This window comes from Lipophrys pholis, assembly GCF_963383615.2.
Source record: "Lipophrys pholis genome assembly, chromosome: 7".
Lineage (NCBI taxonomy): Eukaryota > Metazoa > Chordata > Actinopteri > Blenniiformes > Blenniidae > Lipophrys > Lipophrys pholis.
In genome coordinates this window covers 26,253,904-26,276,786 of record NC_137638.1, presented here as the reverse complement: position 1 = coordinate 26,276,786, position 22,883 = coordinate 26,253,904, and the positions used below count along the sequence as shown (strand labels likewise).

The window sequence follows — 22,883 nt, the reverse complement described above, 5'->3', positions numbered from 1 at the left end:
CAGCAGTCATGGAAGCATGAGGCTCCACCCTGTTATAGTGCCATGTTTGAGCAGGGGTGTCCAAGCTGGGTCCTGGAGGGCCGGTGTCCTGCAGGGTTTAGCTCGCTCCCAGTTGCAGCACACCTGATTGCAATGAATGTTATTGGGCTTTTTCACAACCTTGATGATGACATCATCATCATCAGATTCTGGTATGCTGAAGCTCAGTTTTCTGCCAGTTTGGTCCTGAACTGTATTTGTAAAAGTTTAATCTTCAGTCCTGAATCGAGTCTCTGAGCACAGCAGCAAGACTCTCAGGGAAATAAGTGGTCTGTAGTGATTTAGATTAAAGTGTCCCTTCAGGTGTTATGGTGTGGACGGCCACCGAGATGTATGGTTTCATGTGAACCGATGACCAAGTGCAGCTGTCAGTGATTCTCTCACAACTGATATGTGAACCTCTTTTCTAACTTTATCAAATAAATCTGGAATGGCCGTTTTGGAAACGTATTTCCATCCAGACAGGTAGTATTGAGCATCTGGCTTCTTTTTTGAGACGAACCGGCTCGGTTCCTTTTCGCTTCCGACCGGTCACGTGACAACGTCACAACCAAATACTTGTCATCTCCCCAAACAGTTAAGTAAATATATTAGCCTACTAATAGTTTTAATTATATTAAATTGAAAAGTCAACCAAACATACTCAAGTGCTGGACAAACACTAATTATGCATTAAAGCTTATATGTAGGAGATTTTATATATTTTCTAATGAAGGTAATGAAACTGATGTCGTTGCCATTTTTAGATACCGCAGGATACTGTATTACTGCCCAGTGGATACACTCCTTTTAACTAATTTCAATAAAAAGCCAGAACAAAATAATTATGTGGCTAAATTAAATTCATTTCTCTAACATAAGCCTTGATGTTTACAACCTACAAGCAGTTCATGAGAATATTTAAATTTTTATTGAGGAGGGAGACTACAGACCATAAGGGAAACTTCCATTTTGGAATCCAAGAACATATTTCCATATGTGCGTAGAAACCCTATATTTTATTACAAACCATTTTAAAAGTATGATAACTTAAATTAAAGGGGACATATCATGCTAAATCCACTTTTTTAGCCCTTAAATGCATTTTGTTGTATATTTAGAGTGTTTAGAAGTACAGAAAAGTTCAAAGTAGTCTCTTCAGGTGCTCCGTTGATATCTTTATATTCTGTTTTGGTCATATTTTGCGATCGGTTTCGATTTTTCTATTCTCTATTACGTTTTTTGAACAATGACGTCACAGTATTCTCAGCGGAACTGCCAAATTAGGACATCGACATTTCGAGCAATCCGCCATTTTTGTTTCTCGCTGCGATTTTGTAGTCCAACCGAAGTTACGAGAGGATAAGTGGAAATGTTCGGTTGTTGGATGTAGTAACCCACAAGCTTCGTTACACCGTCTCCCAGCATCAGAACCTTTTCGAAGTGCCTGGTTGAGTTTTATTTTTCACAGAAATGTACCCACATCTGTGGGTAAGGTCATTTTTGTGTGCGCGAATCACTTTAAGGACGACTGCTTCAGCAACCTCCGCCAGTATAAAGAAGGATTTGCCGAAAGACTTGGTCTGATTGAGCGGTCAGTTCCTTCTATCTATGGAGACGACGAACAGAGCACTTCGGTAAGCTGTATATAACGCTAAAAAGTGTGATGATAAGACGTCCCTGTCATTGTTTTGTTAGCATTAGCAGTTGCACCGTCTTCATATGTTAGCGCTGTGTGCTCGTTTTAGATTATAATGTAACTTCTGTGTTAAATAGTCGTTGTAATACAGGCAGTATTGTAGTAGTGGGCATGGATGGAGAAGTTAGTGTAAATATAGTAACACACCATTGCGTTACATCCATATGAAGACGTTGTTCTGTAGGTGCATCATCGTCATTTTCATCTCGCTCCGCCGGGTCCGACTCTGGCTCCAACATGTATGGCTGGATGGACAAATCTTCCGTTGTTGACATTTTGTAAATAATGTGTGAATATAAAGTTTCTGCGCCGCTAGATAATTGTATCTGTTCTATCAAACTACAAAGATGGCCGAACAGGGTGACGTTGAACCGAGTGTGACCTCTGCAACCTGGAGAGGAGGCGGGGTATGAAGTGTCTCATTTGCATTTGAAGAGACCGCCCCAAAACGAGTTGCTCTCAGAAGCGCATCAGAAAAGGGGTTGAAAAGGGGCCTGTGGAGCTATAATAATGAGGAATTCAGACCCAAGCATTGCAGTTTCGCGTTGTATAGACCACAACTGTATGATTTATATGTAAAAAGGAAGGATTTAAAAGCATGATATGTCTCCTTTAAGGCGGTTGTATCAGTACATACTGTATGATTTTAGTCGTAAACGATTGCTTGGCTGAAACGTTTCATTTGATAAAAGCCCTCCACCATAACCTAGCATTACTTGATCCTTGAGTGTCCACTGCTCTGCAGGATGTTGGCTCGCTTCTTGCACATGAGGCAGCGTTATCTGGCCTTGGCAGAGCTCGACCAAAGGCTCATTTGTTTGGCTCAAATGATTTGGAGTAGGGAAACTTGATTGAGAAGCACTGCCATGACCTGCAGCTGACTGTTGGAAGACATTTAGGACAGCCACTTAAGTGTGGACCAGAGATCACTGTAATGACGTGGTTTTGTCTGTTGCAAAACTTTTTTTTCCCACAGATGTTCAAAATAGAGAACACTTCCAAAGAATCTGGGAAAAAGTTGGACAACTGGCCATTGTTTGTGTTAAATAGAATGTTGGACTGAATGTTCATGTATAAAGAATAGACTTTTCAGATGGAACCGCTCATTTCTATACGTTATTCCCCTGATTGGACTCACTCACCTGGGATCCCTGTGAACTCCTCTGGTTGTGGACAGCTCCCCTGCTCTCCTGAGGCTGCAGCTCTCTGGGCAACCAGTTCAGCTCTGTGGCAGAGCTATTGGTAAGTCCAAATGGAGTGTTAGCGGTTCTGGCCTCTGTCCCAGAAAACGGGGCCAAGTTAAATGGTTCATCCAGCCAGCTCCTCTGTGGATTCCTTGACTGCTCGTCCTGCCTGATGCCCTGTTTGTTGGCATGTTTCCTCTGATCAACCACGGGGTTATCCACGGACATCTCAACGGGCCGCAGGTCCCATGGGTCCTGAGGCCCCGTTGTCCATACGGGGCTTGAGAAACTTCCAGAGGTCTGTGGTGGCACCTTCCAGCTCGCGTCTCTCTCAGGTGTATACTGTAACCTGGCTCCAAAGTCAGACTCCAGTCCCTGAATCCCAGACATAGGAAATAAGTCTTTAGCAGGCGAGTGCTGAGCTTGAGAAGTGAAGGAGTCGATGTCGAGGATGGCAGGTTTGTAAGGCTCCTTCCAGCGATTCGCCGGGTCACTGCGTTGGGCGGTCGCCTTCACCGACGGCTCGTTTCTGAGCACAGAGTCCAGATCGAGAACTTTAGGCCTCATCGGTGCCGATTCCGGTCTCCATCTTTCCTGTTCTTCTTTCCTCTGCTTCTCCTTCAATCGCTGCCTCTCTGCTTCCTGTTGTTTGGCTATCTGTCTCATTTTCTCGGCATTGTCCTTCTCCATCTTCTCCCTCATTCTTCGTTTGTCAAACTCCAAAAGCTGTTGCCTCTCGATCTCTTTGATTTTCTCCAAATCCTCTATCCTCCTTTTCTCTTTCTCCTGTTCTCGTTGTCTCAGCCTCTGGTTTTCAATCTCCTGCCTCTCCATGTCGAGTCGTCTCTGCCTCTCTCTTTCTAAATCTCTTTGCCTCTGTTGCTCCAGCACTCTCTGCTTTTCCCGCTCCATCTCTTTCTGTCGTTCCCGCTCCTTGTCAAATTCTCTTATTCTTACCATTTCCTGCTCTAAAGCCATTTGTTTAATTTTCTCTCCCTCCTCTTGCTCTCTTTTCTCCCTCAGTCTCTGTTTCTCAAGCTCCATGAGCTGCTGCCTCTCTTTTTCTCTCTGTTTCTGTTTTTGCAACTCCACAAGTTGTTGTCTCTCCTGCTCCAGCCTCTGCTTCTCCCTCTCAATCTCTTTCTGATGCTCCCGCTCCATCTCCTTTTGTCGTTCCCTCTCTTTATCAAGCTCTCTTATTCTTAACATTTCCTGTTCCAACGCCATCTGTTTCATTTTCTCCGCGTGTTCTCTCTCCTTTTTCTCCCTCATTCTTTGTTTCTCAAGCTCAATGACCTGCTGACGCTCCTTTTCCTTCTGCTTCTGCTTCTCAAATTCTAAGAGCTGTTGTATCTCCTGCTCCTTGAGTCTCTCCATTTCCTCCATTTTCTGTTTCTCCTTTTGGATCTCGAGTAGCCGTCTCTCCTTGTCCAACTCCCTCTGCCTCTCTTCCTCCCTTTGTTTTTGCCTCTCCCTTTCACGCTGTCTCTCCCTTTCCTGCATCCTCTCTGCTTCGCGTCGTTTTTCCCTCTCCAGTTGCCGCTGCCTCTCTCTTTCAAGTTCTTTTATTTTCTTCTCCTCTGCTTCTCGTAGTCTCTGTTTTTCAAGTTCAATTTGTTTTTGCATTTCCAGGCCACGTTGTTTCTCCTCCGATTCCCGCTTCTGCTTTTCATACACTTTCTGCCTTTGCCTTTCGGCTTCTCTTTGCATGTCTAACTCTTTCCATTGGGCAAATTCTCGTTGTGCTTGTTTCTCCATTTCTATCGATCGTTGTTTTTCCTTTTCAAGCTCTTTCAATTTAGCCATGTGTCTTTCAGTCTCCTTTTGTAGTCCTCTTTTCTTTTGGGCCTCCAACATTTCCCCTTTCCTCTGGTCATCTAACACTGATCGAAGATCCACCTCCCTTTGTTTCCCCTTCTCCAACTCCCTTATCCGTAGCATTTCTTGTTCTAATGCTATTTGTCTAATTTTCTCAGCTGCCTCTCTCTCCTTTTTCTCTTTCAGTCTTTGCTTCTCAAGCTCTATAAGGTCTCTGGATGACAAATGGCTCTTCGTCATCAACTCCTCCACTTTTTCTTGAGCGTGATAGGTTTTCCCGTATGCCTCCTCTAAAGATGGAGTCCTCCTCATCGGCAGATTCTTCCCTTGCAAGCCACCGAGAGCGGACCTTGTTGAATGATCATCGATGTCTCCAATGCTTGTTCCCGCTTCCCCAAGAAAAAACGGCTCCTGTACTTGTCCGGTCAAAGCAAAGTAAGTTGCCCTGGGTTTGGACTGTTCTTCGGTCGGCAGCATTTTTAAACGTTTTGGGGCTGCAGCTACACTGTCCTGCTCCAGTAGTCTCTCTTGCCCTTCCCTTTGAGATTCCTCTAGCATCCCCTTCTCCAAACCTGTATTTTGGTCCTGGTTTAAATTGTCCCACTTGGATAAAGCTCCCACTCTTAGATATCGTGGCTGTGGTTCCGCGGTCATTAATAAAGCAGATTGTCCTTGTGCAGGATGAGTCCCCTCTGCCACCGATCTGCTCCCGTCTGAGCGTTTGGAGCGGAGTGTCAGGGCTTTATCCTCCCACTGAGCCGACGGGACGATCTCACTCACCGCCCTGTTCTTCTCGATTGCCTGTACTGTGTCGAAGGCATGTCGCACCTGCCGAGGACTTGACGGGGAGACGGGTTCTTTGTAAGTGGCAATGAACAGACTTCCATCATCCTCCAAATCTCTTCTTTTAGATGACGGGCTGCTGTGAGAATCCACATCGTCCATCATGAACACAGTGTGCCTCTCCACAACATTTTCGAACAGGGACGCCCGAACGGTCTGTACTGCAGCGCCAGGACCGGCCCCGGGTCCTTCAGTAGTGGAGGCCTTTCTCAGCTGCTCTTGTGAATCTTTTGAATCCAGAAATGTCTTCTGGTCAATCGGAGTGAAGACCGACTCCTCAGCCTGAGAAAATAAAGACACATATTTAGGATATGACTGGAATAAAAAATACTTTATCAATCTCAGAGGGAAATTCTTTAAAAATGAACAACTTTTACAACTGTGTCTTTGTAATAATATTTTCTCTCCATCTTTCATTCATGAGGAATTACATTTGAGAAATATTAGCTCTGAAATACAACTCTAAACTCTAGGCCATTGAAATATCATTGCAGTAAGTCACGTAAATATGCCCCAAAAGAAACTTGTGTTCGAAGCTGTAAGCTGGTATCATTATTTCTCATATACGAATGCTTTAAGAATGACTTATAAGATACAGAGAATGAAAATCAATGTTCAATAATTGCAATTTTTACTCCCGAACCACTCATGCTAGATGCTTGACATTTGTAGGCCTTGTAAACTTTAAAATGTGAAGTATTCAGCATGAATGATCCAATAGTTTTTTTACAGGCATAGAATGTTTGTACACTGTTTGTTAGGTTCACTGACTTTATGTGTACCAATAGTAAAGACTTCATATAAAGCACGTCAACGATATCCCTCTTGCTCTCAGGCGGCCTCGTGACAGTGGGTGTGGTACAGAGGTGGTAATCAAAGCCTCTATGCATTGACCTTTTTCCCAGTGATCTCTGTGTGTTTCATAACTGGCAGCCTCTGGGGATTATTAATGTTCTGGCCGTCTTGGGTTTCACAGCTTTGTTTGTCTACGGCAGCAGTCCTTTTTGCTGCAACGTCCCATTTTCTCCGGGGACTTTTTCTCTGAACACAGGCAGACTTTGCGCTACAGGTAATGAAAGCTGTCTTTCAAGCGTGTTCATTATTTTTTGTGTACACATTATTTTGAGTAACTGGCCAAGCTTAAACCCGACTGAGCTCATACTAGTAACTGTTAAGTTTATGTTAATGTTACATCATATGTACATTCTATTTTGTCTTTTTGATTTCTGCCAAGCACTCTAAATTTTATGTTGGCATGAGATAGAAATAAATAAACTTGAACACAGCTCTCTTCACAGGTAAAAGCATTCCAAGCCCAAGGCTGCAGCATAGTTTCACATTGTTACCCTCATTTGCCTGTTAAACCTATGCTGAGCTCACGGGAAAGCAGCGCGTACAAAGCTCCGCCATGCTCTTACCCTCCTCTGAGGATCTTTGATGATCTCATGGCGATCTGCAGCCTCACTGAGGGAAGCGAGGTCTGGTGACCTCTCGGATGAAAACCTGACAAACAGACGCCACACAAGACAAAAGCCATGCATGACAATAGAACTCATGGACAAAGACAAAAACGACAAAAGCAAGCCGAAGGGACATCAAGAGAGAATCTTACCGTTTCGTTAGGTCAGGGGGCAACGGGCGGGGTTTCAGGGTTTGCTTCACAACAGGGCTCTGAGTTGGTGTCGTATCCTCCGTCAGCTGCTTGATGAGCTTTTTAACACCCAATGTAGACTCTGCCTCAGGAGACGGCTGTCCAGGTGAGGGAACATCTGACCCCTGACCGGTTGGTCCAGGAGTGGACGACGTATCAAGGAGAAGACCGATGCGTGACTTGATGCTCACCCCACGCTTATTATCATCGTCATCATCATCATCATCATCATCTTCTGTCTCCTTCACAGTCATTTCCTCTGCTTTGTGGATGCTTTGGTCTGTGAGCAGAGGATTACCTGCAGCATTGCTCCTTTGTGGTGTGATGTTATCTTGCTCTCTCTTCAGCGGCGGTGACTTCTCCTCTGTAGTGTTCTCCTGAGCGTCCGCCTTCAGACTTTTACGGTGCAATGAAAGACCGACGGACTCAAACTTAGACGTGAGATCAGCTGAAAGGGGTCGCCTCCCTGCCCAGCGAGGAGCCGGAGCTGGTGTTTCAGTCTTAGAGGGACTGTCAGGAAAAATGGCTGACACTGGCCTGGCCCTGGAACCTCTGGAGTGGGCTCGCAGCTGCACAGGCGCTTCAGGTTGAGCTTTTTTTTCTACCTCCAGCCCAACATCAAGAAGAAACCCCAAGGATTTAGCTCTGGCGATGGAGGTCCCACCTTTACTCTGTGCACCCTGGCCCTTCTCTTCTTCCCTCTGAGTGGTTCCAGACCATTCTGCAGCTTGCAGATTTTTGGCATAGCTGGACATAGAAGGTTTCTGAATCTCTGCCAGGACAGGGGGACTGGGCTTATTGGTGACCCCAGGGTCAAAAGGAGGGGCTGGCTTAAACGGCTGAGCTATTGGCTTAGTTGTTTGTCCAGTGCTGAACCTATTGGATGTTTTAAAGGATGTAGAAGCAGGACGATTAGGATTGGATGAAACCGGTATGGGTTTTCCAGAAGCGACTGGCTGCAGTGGATTGGGATTGCTTGGCGGCTCCGGCTTGTGTCCAGGAAGGCGGGTGGACTCTGGACGGGGTTTGGTGTGGGGCTTAGGGGCAAGTATGGGTTTAATAGTTGCATTTCTCTCCACAGCAAAAGGTTTGGCAGAAAGCCGTGGTTTCGGGGCTGGGACAGGCTTGTTCGGTTCCGATGCGATGATTTGAGCCTGATTTATCGCTGGAATCTCAATGAGGTTCGAATTGCTGGAGTCAGTCAGGGGGTTAAGGTGAAGTCGTCCTCCTGCCACGGCCCTCCCAACCTCCCCGGGCTGAACTTCCACCTGAGCGGCCATCCTGTTCACCAGCACCTATTTTCAAATACAAAGACAGATTTCATTTATTTATTTTCCACAATTTCACATATACAACAATGATTTTGATTTGTGCATGAATTTTGCAAAATTATGAAAAAATTGACACCCAAAAAAACTTGGAGTTTATCATGTAGGGGTCCAACACACCACCACCCAGTGCATCTTGTGCTGTACATTTAACCAAGAATGGCTCAACCACAACTCGGTCCCTCCGACATCATTAGTAAGTTGTGATGAATGAGGACTAATTTGTACACACACACACACACACACACACACACACACACACACACACACACACACACACACACACACACACACACACACACACACACACACACACACACACACACACACACACACACACACACACACACACACACACACACACACACACACACACACACACACACACACACACACACACACACACACACACACACACACACACACACACACACACACACACACACACACACACACACGGTCCTAAACTCAAAAAGAAAAGACAATAAATAACTACATGTACGTGCATGTAACAGTAATATCATATACTTTGAATTGACCCATGTAGAGAGAAAACCTTGTAACCCTGAGAGTACTAAGCCGCATGTAAACTCTCCAGTCATTGATTCTTAAGTTTTCTTTTAAATATGGATAATGTGGCTGACTGTTTTAAGTTGCTTTCCAGCTCATTCCATAAGTTTGGACCTCTGTGACATATACTAACACTGGTTCATTTTAGTTTTCTCCATTTCCCTTTTAGAAGCAGTTTATTCCTGGTATCATGTTGGTATCATGTTGCATGTTGTATCATGGAATAAGTTCGCACAATCTAGTATTTGACCTGTTAACAACATTATACATAATACATGCATTGTGATAAAGATTCACTTCAGGAAGCTTTAAGAGACTATATTTATGGAAGAGATTCCTCATAAAAATCTATATTGTTGTTTTAACCAACAATATATTTGAGAATTGAAGTGGGATGACATGGCAACATACATGTACGCTTTAGTATTTAAAAAAAATAAAAAAAGTGATCTCTGGTAATTGGATCACTTGATGAATCACCGCTTTTATTATTCCCATTCAAATATTTACACTTGACATCTTAACAGAAGATAGTACAATTGGTTGATAATTGATTACCGACTGCTTTTTGAAGTCGTGTTTTCAGCGTGTAAAAAAAAACAAAAGCATATATATTCTTGTAGCTGAATCAACATTTCACATGATTAGCGCATCTTTTTATATCATTTGTTCTGTCTGCCCCCATATTGGAGAACCCTCATCAGTCACTCAGTGCAGGAAAAGAAGTGGAGCACACTGTAAGATCATGCAACCAAGAACTGGTAAAACTACAGTTGAGGCAGAGCAGAAGCCACTTGTTATTAATAACACCTCGGCTTGTTGTGCAATGACATAAGAAAATGTCTGACGTGGCGCAGGACTGCCGTTCAAGCACCAGGTGTGCAAATGATCTACATTTTTACAACTCTTCAAGTAAATGTTCACTGAAAAGATGTGTTGAGATAATGTACTACTTTACTTTGTCAACATCAGTATCATTACTGACTTGACTCACATTTTATTGAGGAAGAGTAATCGAATATACCTATCAAATGACTTTGTAAAAGGCGCATGATGAGATTGAACTGCTGTGTGTTTGTGAACACGACTGCATTCTTTCAAGATGTAGAGTGAGACAAGGAGGAGGCCATACAACTACACAATGTCATTGTTTTCTTTCTCATGCGGTAACACAGTGCAAGACAGTGAATGGGGGATTCCACGAGAAACTCTGCCACTAAAAGGTCCAGCCTCACCTCCAGTGAACACTCCTACGTCTATTTTTAAATGTCTCGTCACTCCGGAGGATGGACACTGACAATTATGAGTCAGCTGGGGATCAACTTGCTTGATTCTTAAAAACACAGTAATGACAACAATTGCTCTTGTCTGCTGTTTCTGTTGTGGTAAATAATCTACAAAGCAGCTCCGGCACTCCTGTGTTTCTCTCTTTAAGGCACTCCCTTCTCACAGATGATAATGCTTCCCACATGTTGCTGTACCGAGTTACTTAGCCAGAAAAAAATTCTTGACGCGGAATCGAACGGCTGCAAGAAGCGGTGGCGTGTCTTACCTGACCAGATGTCAACCGTCTGCGGTGGAGCTTGTGCTTCTGTCGTTGCCAAGCCGCGATGTCATATCACACAGGAGGAAGGAGGTGAAAGCACCTGAGAGGAACACACCGTGTGTCAACAACGCACAAAAGCTCTGCACTTGTCAACTGCAGCGTGCTTGAGGCCACGGCAGAGAAATCTCAGCAGAGCCACAACAGGGCCGTCCAAGTGTGTGTGTGTGTGTCACGCCTCCGCACGGCAGCAAACGGATAATCATGTTGAGACAGACACAGACTTTGGTAAACACAGTCACACCCACCCGGTTGAGCCGGTGGCAAGAGTTCAGGCATGAAATGCGACAGAAAACAGAGGAAAAGCCATTAACTCTATCACATGTCCCTGCTCATAAATTTGCATTGCGCTCTCGATCGATACTGACCTGCTGTCGTCCACACACGACTCACCCTGCAGTATGTATGTAAATTCAAGCTGGATGAATAAACACTACAAGCCCTGTGGGTTGACAGGTTGTTGTTTTATTTACCCCATTTAGTGACACGTCTTGACATGTAAACCCCTTTTACAGTGCCTCTAAAATACATCAATCCCAACTCCACAGCATCTGATTCAATGGGTTCAATTCACAGTGAAGATTTGAAGAAAAAACATAAATAAATAGGCAAAATAGTGAAGCGAGTGTTTGTGCTTTGCCCGAGAGAGACTGAAAAGTCTATAAACCTGAACTGTAGACGTTGACAGGAAACACTTTTGCCAAGATGGAATGCTAAACATTCGCGGTGATGGTGGGTCGAGCAGCACAGCGGGGGATTAGGAAAAGTGTCTGCCTTATATAGCCTCAGACATACAAGCCAGCATCTTGCGCATAACTCATTACTACAACCCCAAACTACAGTGAAGGAGTCAGTGATGCGTACCTCCTGGTAGACGCACGCGTTGCACGTCCAATACGTCTGGCACACGTTTTTAAAAGGACGCATGAAATGAAGGAGACATACTTCTGCCCACCAGGAAGTGCATGCGGGAAGCGTAGGGCCAAGGGTGAGCCGGCAGCACGTTTGTTATGTTTTGTAACAAACTGTTACTAGCAGAGCAATATTGAGTCAGTAACCTGGCTCAGCCAGTTTTATTATACAATGGACAACTTCATGTTATCTGATCTTCCGCCAGTCAAAAGAAGAAGTGTAAACCTTCTCAAATGAGATCACCAAAGTTTTAATTGCTATTCGCATGACACACAACACACAATTGGCATCAAAAAAGATTAATTGCAGAGTGGACCCTGTCTATGAATATACTACGATTAAAAAGGGTAGGTTTGAGCTATTTTTGGAATTATCTTGCCATCAAAACGCCCAAAATAAATATAAATACAAAGAAATATCAATCTATTGTAATGGAATAACGTCTTACTACACTTTAGTTGCTTGCTGTCATCCAATCCACCTCAGAGTGCCATGATATCTACTATTCTATGTATAATGTAATCAATCTACAAACAGAAGTAAATAAAGCTGCAACGTGAAGCGATGTAGTTTAACAGTGGCACATCTACAATCACAACCTGAGCTACCTGCTGGCATCCAATAGATCCTTTGTGGCGTTTGATCGTTGATACTTATCATGTTCTTGTCAATTTATAGTTTAGGATACTATTAGAGCTATGTCGTAAATTGAAATAATAAAAGCTAAAGGGTTCACAAACATATGTAGACACAACATGTTACAGCTGTCATCCAGTAAGCCTTTATAGAGTTTAGCTGCTTGTCTGTGATATTAATCAGTATTAGCGAGGCCACAATCCGGCAGGTTGAGGGTACCGATTTTAGGTTATCAAGTCATTTAAAAGAGCGTAAATATGCTTTGAAAGTGAGTAACAACTAAAAGTGCAAACTCTAGTTTTTTTTTTATCCAATAAAAGCATACGCAGACTTACGTGAAGCTTATATCGAACTGTGTTAACAAGACTTATCCGGCAGGTTTATATGGGATTGTCAGTGTGAATTAAACACAAAGTGCCACACATTTACCAACAAATCCAAAGTTAATTTACATTTCCAGATCTGAGATTGCAACAAGTGTGACGTCTGTGCTTCCTGTCCGCTCAGCTCCAGCAGCACAGGGAGATGGAAGAGTTCCCCTGCCTTTTATTAAACACAGTGGAACCGTGGAGACCGAGCCCAACACACAGCCTGAAACGGCCCATTGATTCCCACAGGCTGCAAAACACGAGCGACGGCTGGTGGGCATCAACGGCTGGCCGGCTAGCAACCGCCAAGCTCCCGACTCAAGAGGCTGGAGTCACAAAATGGAAACACGAACTGAACCTGCGGCTCTTCTCAACTGGAGACAACTTACCGGAGTGGAAAGTCACTTTGTTTGTTTTTTCCTCCTTCCCTTCGTGTCGAGAGGCGCCGCAGACGCGGTGTGTCCGGCCGACCGAAGCGGCTCTTCCACTGGCTGTGACTGGGGGTTTATTTGGAGGCTCGCGGAGGAGCTAAGTTAGCTGGTTAACTCGTCTCAGGTTGCGGTGTTGTTGACAAGCTCGACTAGACAGCGCTCAACCAGCCGCCTCACCGGAAGTGTCCGCACAGCCAGCAGCGGCGCTTTCAAAATAAAGCGCGGAGCGGTGGGCACAGGAAGTGGTAAGACTGCCCGCAATTTACAAGAGAAAAAAAAAAAAAAAAAGACCAGAATTAGAATGTACTAATTGGGCAGCTATTCTCACAATATATAAACTAATACGTCTAACTTTTTACATTTGATTCACAATAAATGCCCCAAAAAGCGAAATCTTCTACACTTGTTAAATATTGTATTTACCCACAATTAAAAGCAACAGTTTTATATAATTGAGTTTATGTGTAATAAATCGAAAGTATATGAATGTTTGACTGTTTCACTTTAATAATGGGATGAAGTAACATTTGTCTTTATATTCTATTTCTTTAATGGCATGTTTGTCTTTGTGTTTAGAATAGGATAGGATAGGATATGATAGGCCAGTATAAAATAGTAAATACATTATTATTCCCAGAGGGAAATTCTTTTACAGCAATATGTACAAGGCTTAACAATGACTGAGAATAGAGTTAACAAAAACAAAGCAAACAAAGAGGAGCTGTGAAGTCTGAGATCCACAGGAAGGATCTTGTGCACTTTGGTGGTCTGAGTGTGCTGTTGAATGTGCGCCTGCTGTTGACAGGACATCACAGAGGAGATGAGAAAGATTATCCAGGATGAACCTCAGTTTGAACCAGATCCTCCTCTCTTGAGACCTGTAGTCCATCTCCACCTCCACATCACTGGCCGTTAAGCCTGCTGCTTTTGTTTTAATGGCGCAAAGACAATGAATCAACAAGCGTTTTAAAAGAAATCAACAGTTTTATTACAGATAAACGACAGTATGTCCATCCTTTTGTTACTTGATTTTGAATAATGTTCCCCTATATGTCATGGGAGTTGCAAATACATATTTAAATTAGGATATTTCAAAAGATCAAACATTCCCCTTTAACAAAGCTCATAAGTGCTATTTAATAAGTGTAATTGTCATATCTATGTATTTCAATTTGTAAACTTAGAAATTTAAAACGAAATTTGGTATTTGATTGTGGCTTTTTTATTATTTATAATGTAATTAGCCAGTCATTGCTGTTTAAAACCATTTTAACTTGTTTCTTTTGGGGGAACCTCACAGAAAACCCCTCTTTTAGCACCTTTGAACTTAACAAGGCATGTAATTTGACACCTGTCTCTCTGCCTTGTTGGTTGCGGACCTAAAAAATTTATACAATTCAAGTTTTTTCCACATAATTTAATCAAAATTAATAAGGAAAGTTAATTAAGACTTAATACGGTAACACTGCCCACTTGTGGTTAGAAGTACACACTGCAGCTATCAGTTTCAGGTTAAATGTTGGATTTGCCCAGAGACAATAAAACATACTAAAAGGAGCCACGTCATGATTGTGCATGGTTGTTTATTCATTACAACAGACTAGTTATGCGTACTAGTCTATAAACTTGCTCAAAATAAAGATGAATGAAGAAACTCTCAAAGCAAATCTCAAAACTCTTCAGAAGCATTGGTTAAATGTCAGCACTCCGCTTAACTTCACACATTTTCAACACTGAAATAATGCAGTGAGTGGGGTTTGGGGGGGGGGGCGGACTAGTGGGGTTAATGTCAGTAAACATCCTACAACAGAAGATGAAACGGGGGGAAACTGATTAAAAAGGTGCATATTTATAGTTTAACCAGAAAAAAATATATACCTCAGTCCTGCTGAACCCACAGAACTAATCTGTCTCTCTCATTTATTATTTTTTTTACAATACTGAGTTTTCACTTCTATTATACCAGAATATAATGCATCAAAGTTGGCATTGAAACACTAGCTTTTTGCAGTCCCCAAAAACTCTATCTACTGGGTATGAATCCAAAATTACCACATCTAATAAACACTGAAAAGGTGCTTTGTTTCCTTATTTAAGGTAAAGTTCCAGATCGATAACGTGCTGCTGCCGAGTATCCTGGAAAGATTCAAAAGGTGCGAAGTACCTGCAGCTGGCTGACTGCTTATCGAGTGTAAAGCACCATTAGGGAATCTTGTCCAAATTACTCGTGGGTGTTCAATTAAAAGCTTTGGATCCAATTCAGCGAACACTCTGAAGCATAGAGAAATAATGGAGGCAGCAGCTTGTTCCATTTCTAACTTTGCTTGGCAGCTGAACTACTTGTTATCCTTTCAGTCGTGCATAGTGACAGGAGGACGATGCAAAGCTTTGACCTAGTTGATGAACAAAAGATGGTAAATCAAATTGGTGGGAAGACGCCCAGACGGTGGCTCAGGCCAGCGGGACAAGGTGGAAAAGCAGCATGAACTTAAGCTACATACGCAAAACTATTCCTATCGCTTAGAGCTTCAAGAACGATCTGCGTGGAGGAGACGAAACAAAAGCTGTGGGGAAGATCCCAAAAACAATATGGTGACATAGACTTCAGTGTTGTCTACTTTGTGTGAACCATGGATGTGCTGAACAGAAGCTTCTGCTTTTTCTTCTTCTTCTTCCCTCCTTTTTCGTCTGAAAGAGAAAAAGTGAGAGGTTGCGTGAGCCATCCCGTCCCACAAACCCAACGAACCGTGCTCGTCTTCACTTTGCAGACCTGCTTCCACCACCGGTTGCGGAGGAGCAGCCACGCCGTTGTCCAGCTGCAGAAGAGCCTTCTCGAAGGCCTGGCTGAAGGAGTTCTGAAAGCTGGGCACAGGGACTCGGTCTGAGCCGTCGCTCTCGCCGTCGCTGTCGGCCGTCGGGGGAGCGAGCAGCTTATCTGGACGGGGACGAGAGCGGTGAGTTCAAGGGGGCTCCGAGCTGCGACACTCCTGAGCCGCAACACAAACTGGTCGCACGGGGAATGCCGAAGGACAGACTAAGCTTCAGTGATGCTGCTCAATCACATGAACAATCAAGGCAACGAATAAATCCCCAAACTAAATTTAAACGTCGTCTTTATTGTAAATTACTGGAACATGCTGGAGTTCAGACACGACTGGCGCTTCTGCCACGTCTTCCTCTGAGACTTGATCAACTCTTTAAATTTAGTGATCACAAGTTAAAACTACGTAATAATCATAAGAAAACAAACTACTTTTACTTGGAACGTTTCCTCTGACGGACATCAGCTGCCTGGCATCATTTCACTGAACATTCCTGTGGACAAAAGTCTGAGTAGACTTCTTTATTTGTTTTAATGTATTTATTTCATTAATATCTTTCTTTGTAAAGTTTTTCTGTATTTCTTAGTAAAGCACTGAATTGCCCCATGTTTGAATGGTGCTCTAGAAATACATTTGCCTTGCTTTGAGTCCAGAGTTTTGTTTTGCAAACTCAACGTTTAATATTTTGAAGTATCTTGTGGGAACTCGTGGCAGCCCTGGTGCTTAGAGCCCCGTTTACCATCCTTTTTAAAATTTCTGTTTGTTTCAGTTCATATTCAAATGTTTTGATCAGGACCGCAGCATTTTACGTTTTTTCCCCCTGTTTAGAAGACGGAGCGATGCGTTTCAAAAACTTCCCACTCAAAGTAACCAGATGAGTGTAGAAGCACAGAAGAGCCATGGTGCCGACCTTTCTTTGGAGTGATCCTGGGACCAGCGTCAACTCGGGCCATCCCACCTTTCAGCATCTACCAAGGTTAAAACACATGTTCTGATTAAAACAAAAAGAAGTGATGTGATGAGATGCATTATCCTCAGAGTACTCTTATCCTGCATACCTGTGCAAAAGACATGCAGTGGGAATCATCCTCAACGCTGCCCACGACCGGTGAGGGCACATTCAGACATGGGAAACCTGCCCCGTCTGAGACCACAGAAGAAGAAAGGATTGATCATTCCTCAGGCCTGAGCAGTGGAAGTTACACACAAGAGCTGCTCGTACCAGAGGGGCTGCTGCTGAGGGGTGAAGGAGGGGCGAAAGTAAAGTCAGGCTGGATCGGGGGACTGCTGTTGTGAGGTGGAGAGCCAAACGCTGGGAAATGCTGAAGGTTCTCCAGTCCGATGTGGACCTCAGGATCTGAAGGAGCCAAACATAGTGTGGGAAAGAGATGAAAGTTAGAACTCAATGTTTTCTGGAAGATTCATTATTTACGCAATGTTATTACATTGGCTGCACTTACATTTCCCCTGCTTCCTGTTCTCCTCTATTTCAATTCGCTTCTCCCTGCGTTTCTCGTCTCTGGCCTTCTTCTGCCTCAGGCGCTTTCTTTTCTCCAAGTCATCTGAAAGACATCAGGAACAATTCCCCTGAAACATCTCTTGGGGGGAAAAAAAGCTCAGAAACTTGAAATGTTTATCTTAGAAAGAGAGTTGTGAGCGTTCTGACCTGCGAATGTGTCCAGAGTTTCTTTGGACAGGATGGGCGGCTGAAGCACCAACTCACAGATGCTGAACTCGCATGTGAGCGGCAAATGGGCCAGATAGCGATGTCGGCGACGGATCTCCTGCAGGGACAAGAAGAAGCACGTTGATACCGACTGAAGAGCCTCGGCTGGATAGAAATATTGGAATGTGGTTGGTTTTGTCCGGATAAAAACCCACTGATTTGGGTTAACCCTACAAAACGGTATTCAACATGTGACGTCGGCATGTTGTGCTTCCTTATTGACCGACCTCAGTGACGGTGTGTCCCACGATCTCCACCACCGTGGCCGTGATGGAATCGGGACTGGCCTCCAGGCTGCCGTATTCACGCAACAGGCAGCGCACGTTGATGGGATGAAGGAACATCTGCTGGCAGTCATCCGCTGGAGGAAAGGAAGAAAAAGAAAAAGGTAAAGCATACGAGGAATTGAAAGAAATGCCAACCAACCACAGTGAAGAAAACCAGGCATCCTTTGAGAAGCACCTTTTTAAAGCGAACTGGTTTTCCCCGATAGGTCAGAGAGTGGCTCACCTTGGTAGAAATAGTAGTAGGGCCCGTGCACCACACTGGCTGAGGGGCGGCCGGACTCGGCCTGCCTTGCCTGGCTCTCCTCGTTGAGCTCTGGAGCTGCGTCCATCACCGCCTCGGGAGGCTCCTCCAGCACACTCTCCAGAATAGCTTCAGGAAACCCTGGCAGATCAGCAGCTGCCTCCTCGGTCGGCTCCTCCACCTGCTCGGTGGGCTCCTCCACCTCCTCAGTGGGCTCCTCCACCTCCTCAGTGGGCTCCTCCACCTCATCATCAAAAGCAGAGGCGTACTGCAGCACGGGCTAAGGAAGAGAGAAGACGGTGGCAAAGAAGGAATAATGGAAAAAAGTTGAAACTATAAATTTAATCCAAGTTACAATATTAATTATATTAATTTGTAGGCTCACCTTGGCACTGCTGATGTTAGTCACCACTTCCTCCACAGGAGAAGAAGGTTCTTTCAAAGTAAGAAAGGACAGGTCGAGGAAGTCTGCATTGCTCTTCTGCTGCTTCAGCAACAATTCTTCTTGCTCCTAAACAACAAACACGTTTAGAAACAGTTTCATCTTCAGTCTGCAGCTTGGTGCCATACTTTGTAGTTTTCTTTTAAAATGTTGACTTGTTCAGTTTTGTAAAAAGACGCAGACTTTTTCAGAATGCACTCACTCTTCTTCAGACTAAATCTAAGGACAATGTCTATAGTTGAGCCTTACAGCTTGTTATTTTTTCAGCATGTGGCCCCTGAACTACAATGTGTTTGATACCTCTGTACTATAGTCGCGTAAGCCTAAATGTTCAGAGGCACATAGTTTTACCTGCAAATGGCAAAGCGCGCTCTGAATGAAGCAGCCTTCGGCATCGTCTCCGTAGCTAAGCTGGGCTTGAAGCGCCGCCTTCTCCTCTGCCACCTGACTCAGGACCTGCGCTGGTGAGATCAGCAGCAGCTTGGAGTACGGACTCAAGCAAGCGTCTGCAAAACGGGTGAAGAGAAAATGTGGTTTTATGGTGGAGTAAGGCAGTTTAACTCCTCTGTGGAGTGTTATAGTTTATATTGGTCTATATGAGCATGCAAAGAATTTTTTATTTTATTTTTTTAATTATTATAAATAAGGTTTGATGCAGTAAATCATATCATGTTTTTGTGTCTCACCTCCAAAGCGAACAGGCTCCTCCACCTTCACCCACTGAGAGCTCGGCATGGCCACCAGAGCTCCTTTTTCCCTCCGCATCAGGCGCATGGTGATCTCATCACCAACCACATACTGCCTGGTTTCCATAGCAACCACACTACAACAACAGGGGTGACCAGACCACAATCAACGCAAGTGATTTCGTTTCAAGCATACAGAGCTTTCAGGACTTCATTTTGACACCGCAACTCCTCTCACTCCGCCCGGTATTTCATTCCTTTCTAATTTACCTCTTCACGTCAGCGGGATGCACGGCCTCAGTGCAGATGGGGCACTTGGACCAGCTCTTATCACCAAGAGACAGGTAGTGCAGCATGCATGGCCAGCAGAAGATATGTCCGCACCGAGTGATTCGTGCTGCCAGGGGAGGCTCCAGGCAGATGGGACAAGATGGCACCTCATGGCTGTAGATGCGCTGTAGCCATGCAGCAAATAATATGCACTTGACTGTTCGAGATACAAAAGTATGTGTTTGCGCAAGGTATTCCTATCAAAGTATGGCACATCCTTACCACTTGCTGCACCGAGTCCCAGTTGACCAGAGTGTCTGGATCAGTGAAGTGAGCCTTGTAGTCCTGGTCGTCAGTCACCACGAACTGACAACTGGAAACACAGGAAAGACAAAATTTCTTTATATGTTCATCTAATTTATTTTAGAAATATATATTTAGAGTGGCAAAAGTTGCGTACTTGGCCTGCAGAAAAAGCTCCTTGTTGAAGGGCTTATGCTTGTGGCCCCATTTGTTCCGGCGGCCCCAACAGGCGTGGCCGCCATCGCCGACGCCACCATTACCTCCGCGAGGTTCGAAAGTGAAATTCAGCAGGTGGTTCAGGCTAATTTTTTTCGGTCCAGCAAATTGAGCCGGGCTAAACTCGGCCCGGCGCGTCTCTGCTACCTGAAGCGTGACGACGAAATGAAGACATTGAGACAGAACACTCCCACAGCGCTCCACAGAAGAAAAGGCACTAAACAGGATTTCCTCCACCAAGAATACCGACCTCCTCGCGTCGTCCTCCGCCTGCAACCCCATACTGTCGTCCTCCACTTCTCTGGGGGGGTCTCTTGTCAAAATTCTTGCTTTTCTGTGAATTGGTGCGGCGAGGGCCTGGGAAACTATCGGCTTTAGGAAAGGCGGGCTCACGCTTCCGGCTGTAGCGTTTGGAGCCCCCATTGTTTTTACTATCTGCAATTACAATAACCACATAGATTAGTCGGCAGAATACAGAAATAATGTGATTTATTCATTTCTTACGCATAAAAAAAAAACAACAAACGAAGGCCATCCAAACAACCTGGTTTTGTGTGTGTATTAAAGTATGACTAAATCTATCGTCATTAATATTGGTAAGAACAAGCATTGCAGTATTCATTCATTCACTAATCAAAACACTGCTGCCCAATCACAAGTCAACTCAAGAAAGTAATTCATTTAAAGGCACATGAACATGAGACAAAATACAAACTCTGATCATGGAAGCAGGTCAACTGCAAGTATTTCCCAGACCAGGACTAGAAACTGAGAATGACTAGGTCTTTGCTATCAGGACCGTGCATCTCTCAAATGATTAAACAATCCTCATCTCTATTCCCTTGAAACCATTTCTGAAACACAGTATTTACTTGTGTTTTGAATTTGGATGAAACTGGATCTAATTGATGTAACTTGGCCTTTTTATTTACCGTTTTAAATCATTTGGCAAGTTATCTTTAAAATTCACAATAATGGTGATTTATGGAATATAGAATCATAATTCTTTATTTTTTGATTTGAAATGTGATTGATCTGTTTAACTGAGGTTTTTCCAGCAAGAACTTGCAAATTTGATACATGATGCCTTTTTTAGAATTTTAACATGACAAAATACTGTTTTCCAATTTATAGGTAAGTAAACCATTCATCCATGCAAAGTTTAAAATATATATATTTATTTTTCCATAAAATCAAACTGAAAGTTCCAAAGATCGTACATTTATCACACATAACATTTTGTGGATTTCCAGCCCAATTCTTAATTATTTTTAGCTTATAAATCAATCCCAGAAAAGAGCATCAGCTAAAGATAATAGGGTTAGGGTTATTCTTTTTGGCTTAACAAATGTAAATACTATTCTAAGCTACAAACAACTGAAAACAATCACCCTTCCAAGTGTATTTTTGTGTCGTCATTTAATAGTCAATGTGCTATTTTGCACCAGCTGAGGTGTAGAACTACCAGGCAGATCGCAGCACCAACACGCTGCAGCGTTCCAATATAAGCTGCAGTTCAGGGACCGTTCGGGGGTCAAATGTTTTGACAGCGACGTCAGCCTGAGCAGATAACAGTCCCCTGCAGCCCCGCGAGGCCCCGGCAGGCCGACCGCAGCTGCGACAGCACAACACCCACGTTAAACCACCCGGAATGAGGCAGGCGTGTCGTTACGTTCACCTGTTTTGGGTTTAGACTCGCCCGGTGCCGGGCCTGTGGAGCTGGAACGGGGAGGAACCTTGGTGCTGGCGCTGCTGTTGGGGTTTTTCTCCATGTTTGTTTTCTCCGTGCAGTGAGCGGTGTCGAGGCCGAGATCCGGGCAGAGAGCCGCCGAGCTCTCTCGCATCAAAGGCAAAAACAACGGGGGAAAGTGGGCTGCAATGAGTGCGGGTCAGGCGGCGAAGGCCCAGATTCATTTCTGTCAAACGCGGAGACCCCATCACGGCGACATCTTGACCACAAAACAAAACGAAGAAAAAAAAGAGACACGATTTCGGCGTCTCAAGTTATGGAGGCTAGTGGGAGAGAGGACGAAAGCTCGCCACGCGGGGCCAAGACCCCCCGAGTTTTGGCTCTTTTTTTCTTGTTAAGGAAAACTATATGCCCTTAAAAAGGCGTTTAATGTTTTCCAAAAGCTGGAAAACAAGTCAATCGTAGTATTTTTGCCAATTTTTCCGAGCGGTTACGACGATCTTGCTCTAATGGCGACGGGTCGCCAGACAGGAACCTGACAGACCCGGATGTTTCTTGTACCGCTGGCCCGTTTGTTTTGTACGGAGTTGCCGCTGAGGATCATGGGAAATGTAGTGTTACCAGGGAAACGGAGCAGGCTGCAGCCTGCAGATTACAGTTGCATGGAGGTGGAGATAAAGTACAGTTCCTACTACACTGTTGAAACTGTACTCAATTACAAGTAGAAGTTCCGTTGTTAAGAATACTCAAATATTCTTCACAAAAACTGCCCAAAGTATTACAATAGAATTACTTTAATTCCACAAGCTGCTCCCTTTGTGCGTCAATATTTGTTTGCGAAACCGAGTTAGAATCACAAGCATGTTAGTTTATATTGATGTGATCTAGGTCGGTCAGGTAGCTCCATCACTGTGTGAAACACTTGGCAGGGAGCGTCTCCATGGCAACTGGCGCTGATCTCCATGAGATCTCCTCTCTCCTCCGCTTTGTATGGGGAAAAAGGTTTTCTCAGTTTTGGGGATTTATTCAGAAACAGTTAACTGTAAACGTCCCAAAATGGATTGGTCCTTGGATGATGACAAATCTTCCCTGAAAATGTCATGCAATTCAGGTCAGCAGTTTTTGCAAAAGCTAGTAAA

General features: G+C 44.1%; 2 protein-coding genes across 5 annotated transcripts in view; both read right to left on the bottom strand.

Annotated features, from left to right (window-relative positions):
- Positions 1 to 13,249, bottom strand: part of LOC308112101 (uncharacterized protein) — a 33,286-nt gene extending 20,037 nt beyond the window's left edge. For 3 of the 4 annotated variants that reach the window (XM_080467329.1, XM_080467332.1, XM_080467331.1), the window contains exons 1-5: positions 13,020 to 13,249; positions 10,664 to 10,757; positions 7,175 to 8,508; positions 6,981 to 7,065; positions 2,860 to 5,844 (exon numbers count right to left, since the gene is read on the bottom strand). In XM_080467329.1, coding sequence (XP_080323455.1) covers positions 2,860 to 5,844; positions 6,981 to 7,065; positions 7,175 to 8,493 — 4,389 coding nt within the window. In that variant the 5' untranslated portion in view covers positions 8,494 to 8,508; positions 10,664 to 10,757; positions 13,020 to 13,249. Of the gene's footprint in view, positions 1 to 2,859; positions 5,845 to 6,980; positions 7,066 to 7,174; positions 8,509 to 10,663; positions 10,907 to 13,019 lie in introns of those variants that run through there. The other variant, XM_080467330.1, reaches the window with a different exon arrangement.
- Positions 13,250 to 14,028: 779 nt separating this feature from the next.
- Positions 14,029 to 22,318, bottom strand: rnf10 (ring finger protein 10). Its single transcript, XM_080467530.1, has 17 exons — positions 21,733 to 22,318; positions 20,305 to 20,489; positions 19,996 to 20,201; positions 19,818 to 19,908; positions 19,536 to 19,720; positions 19,266 to 19,402; positions 18,931 to 19,085; positions 18,523 to 18,648; positions 18,120 to 18,417; positions 17,837 to 17,970; positions 17,550 to 17,667; positions 17,344 to 17,445; positions 17,106 to 17,240; positions 16,942 to 17,027; positions 16,794 to 16,851; positions 15,832 to 15,996; positions 14,029 to 15,749 (listed from the first exon to the last, which is right to left on the bottom strand). Exons 1-17 carry the CDS (start codon positions 21,896 to 21,898, stop codon positions 15,676 to 15,678), a joined length of 2,421 nt encoding a protein of 806 aa, XP_080323656.1. The 5' UTR covers positions 21,899 to 22,318; the 3' UTR covers positions 14,029 to 15,675.
- Between the last annotated feature and the right edge of the window lie 565 nt (positions 22,319 to 22,883).

Bases quoted from the DNA above. Each gene is read 5' to 3' on its own strand.
- rnf10 (XM_080467530.1), bottom strand. From the start codon at position 21,898: ATGCGAGAGAGCTCGGCGGCTCTCTGCCCGGATCTCGGCCTCGACACC. The intron at 18,649-18,930 runs GTAAAACTATGT...TTTGTTGTTTAG, and splicing joins GCGCGCTTTGCCATTTGCAG to GAGCAAGAAGAATTGTTGCT. The intron at 16,852-16,941 runs GTATGCAGGATA...TAACCTTGGTAG, and splicing joins ACTGCATGTCTTTTGCACAG to ATGCTGAAAGGTGGGATGGC.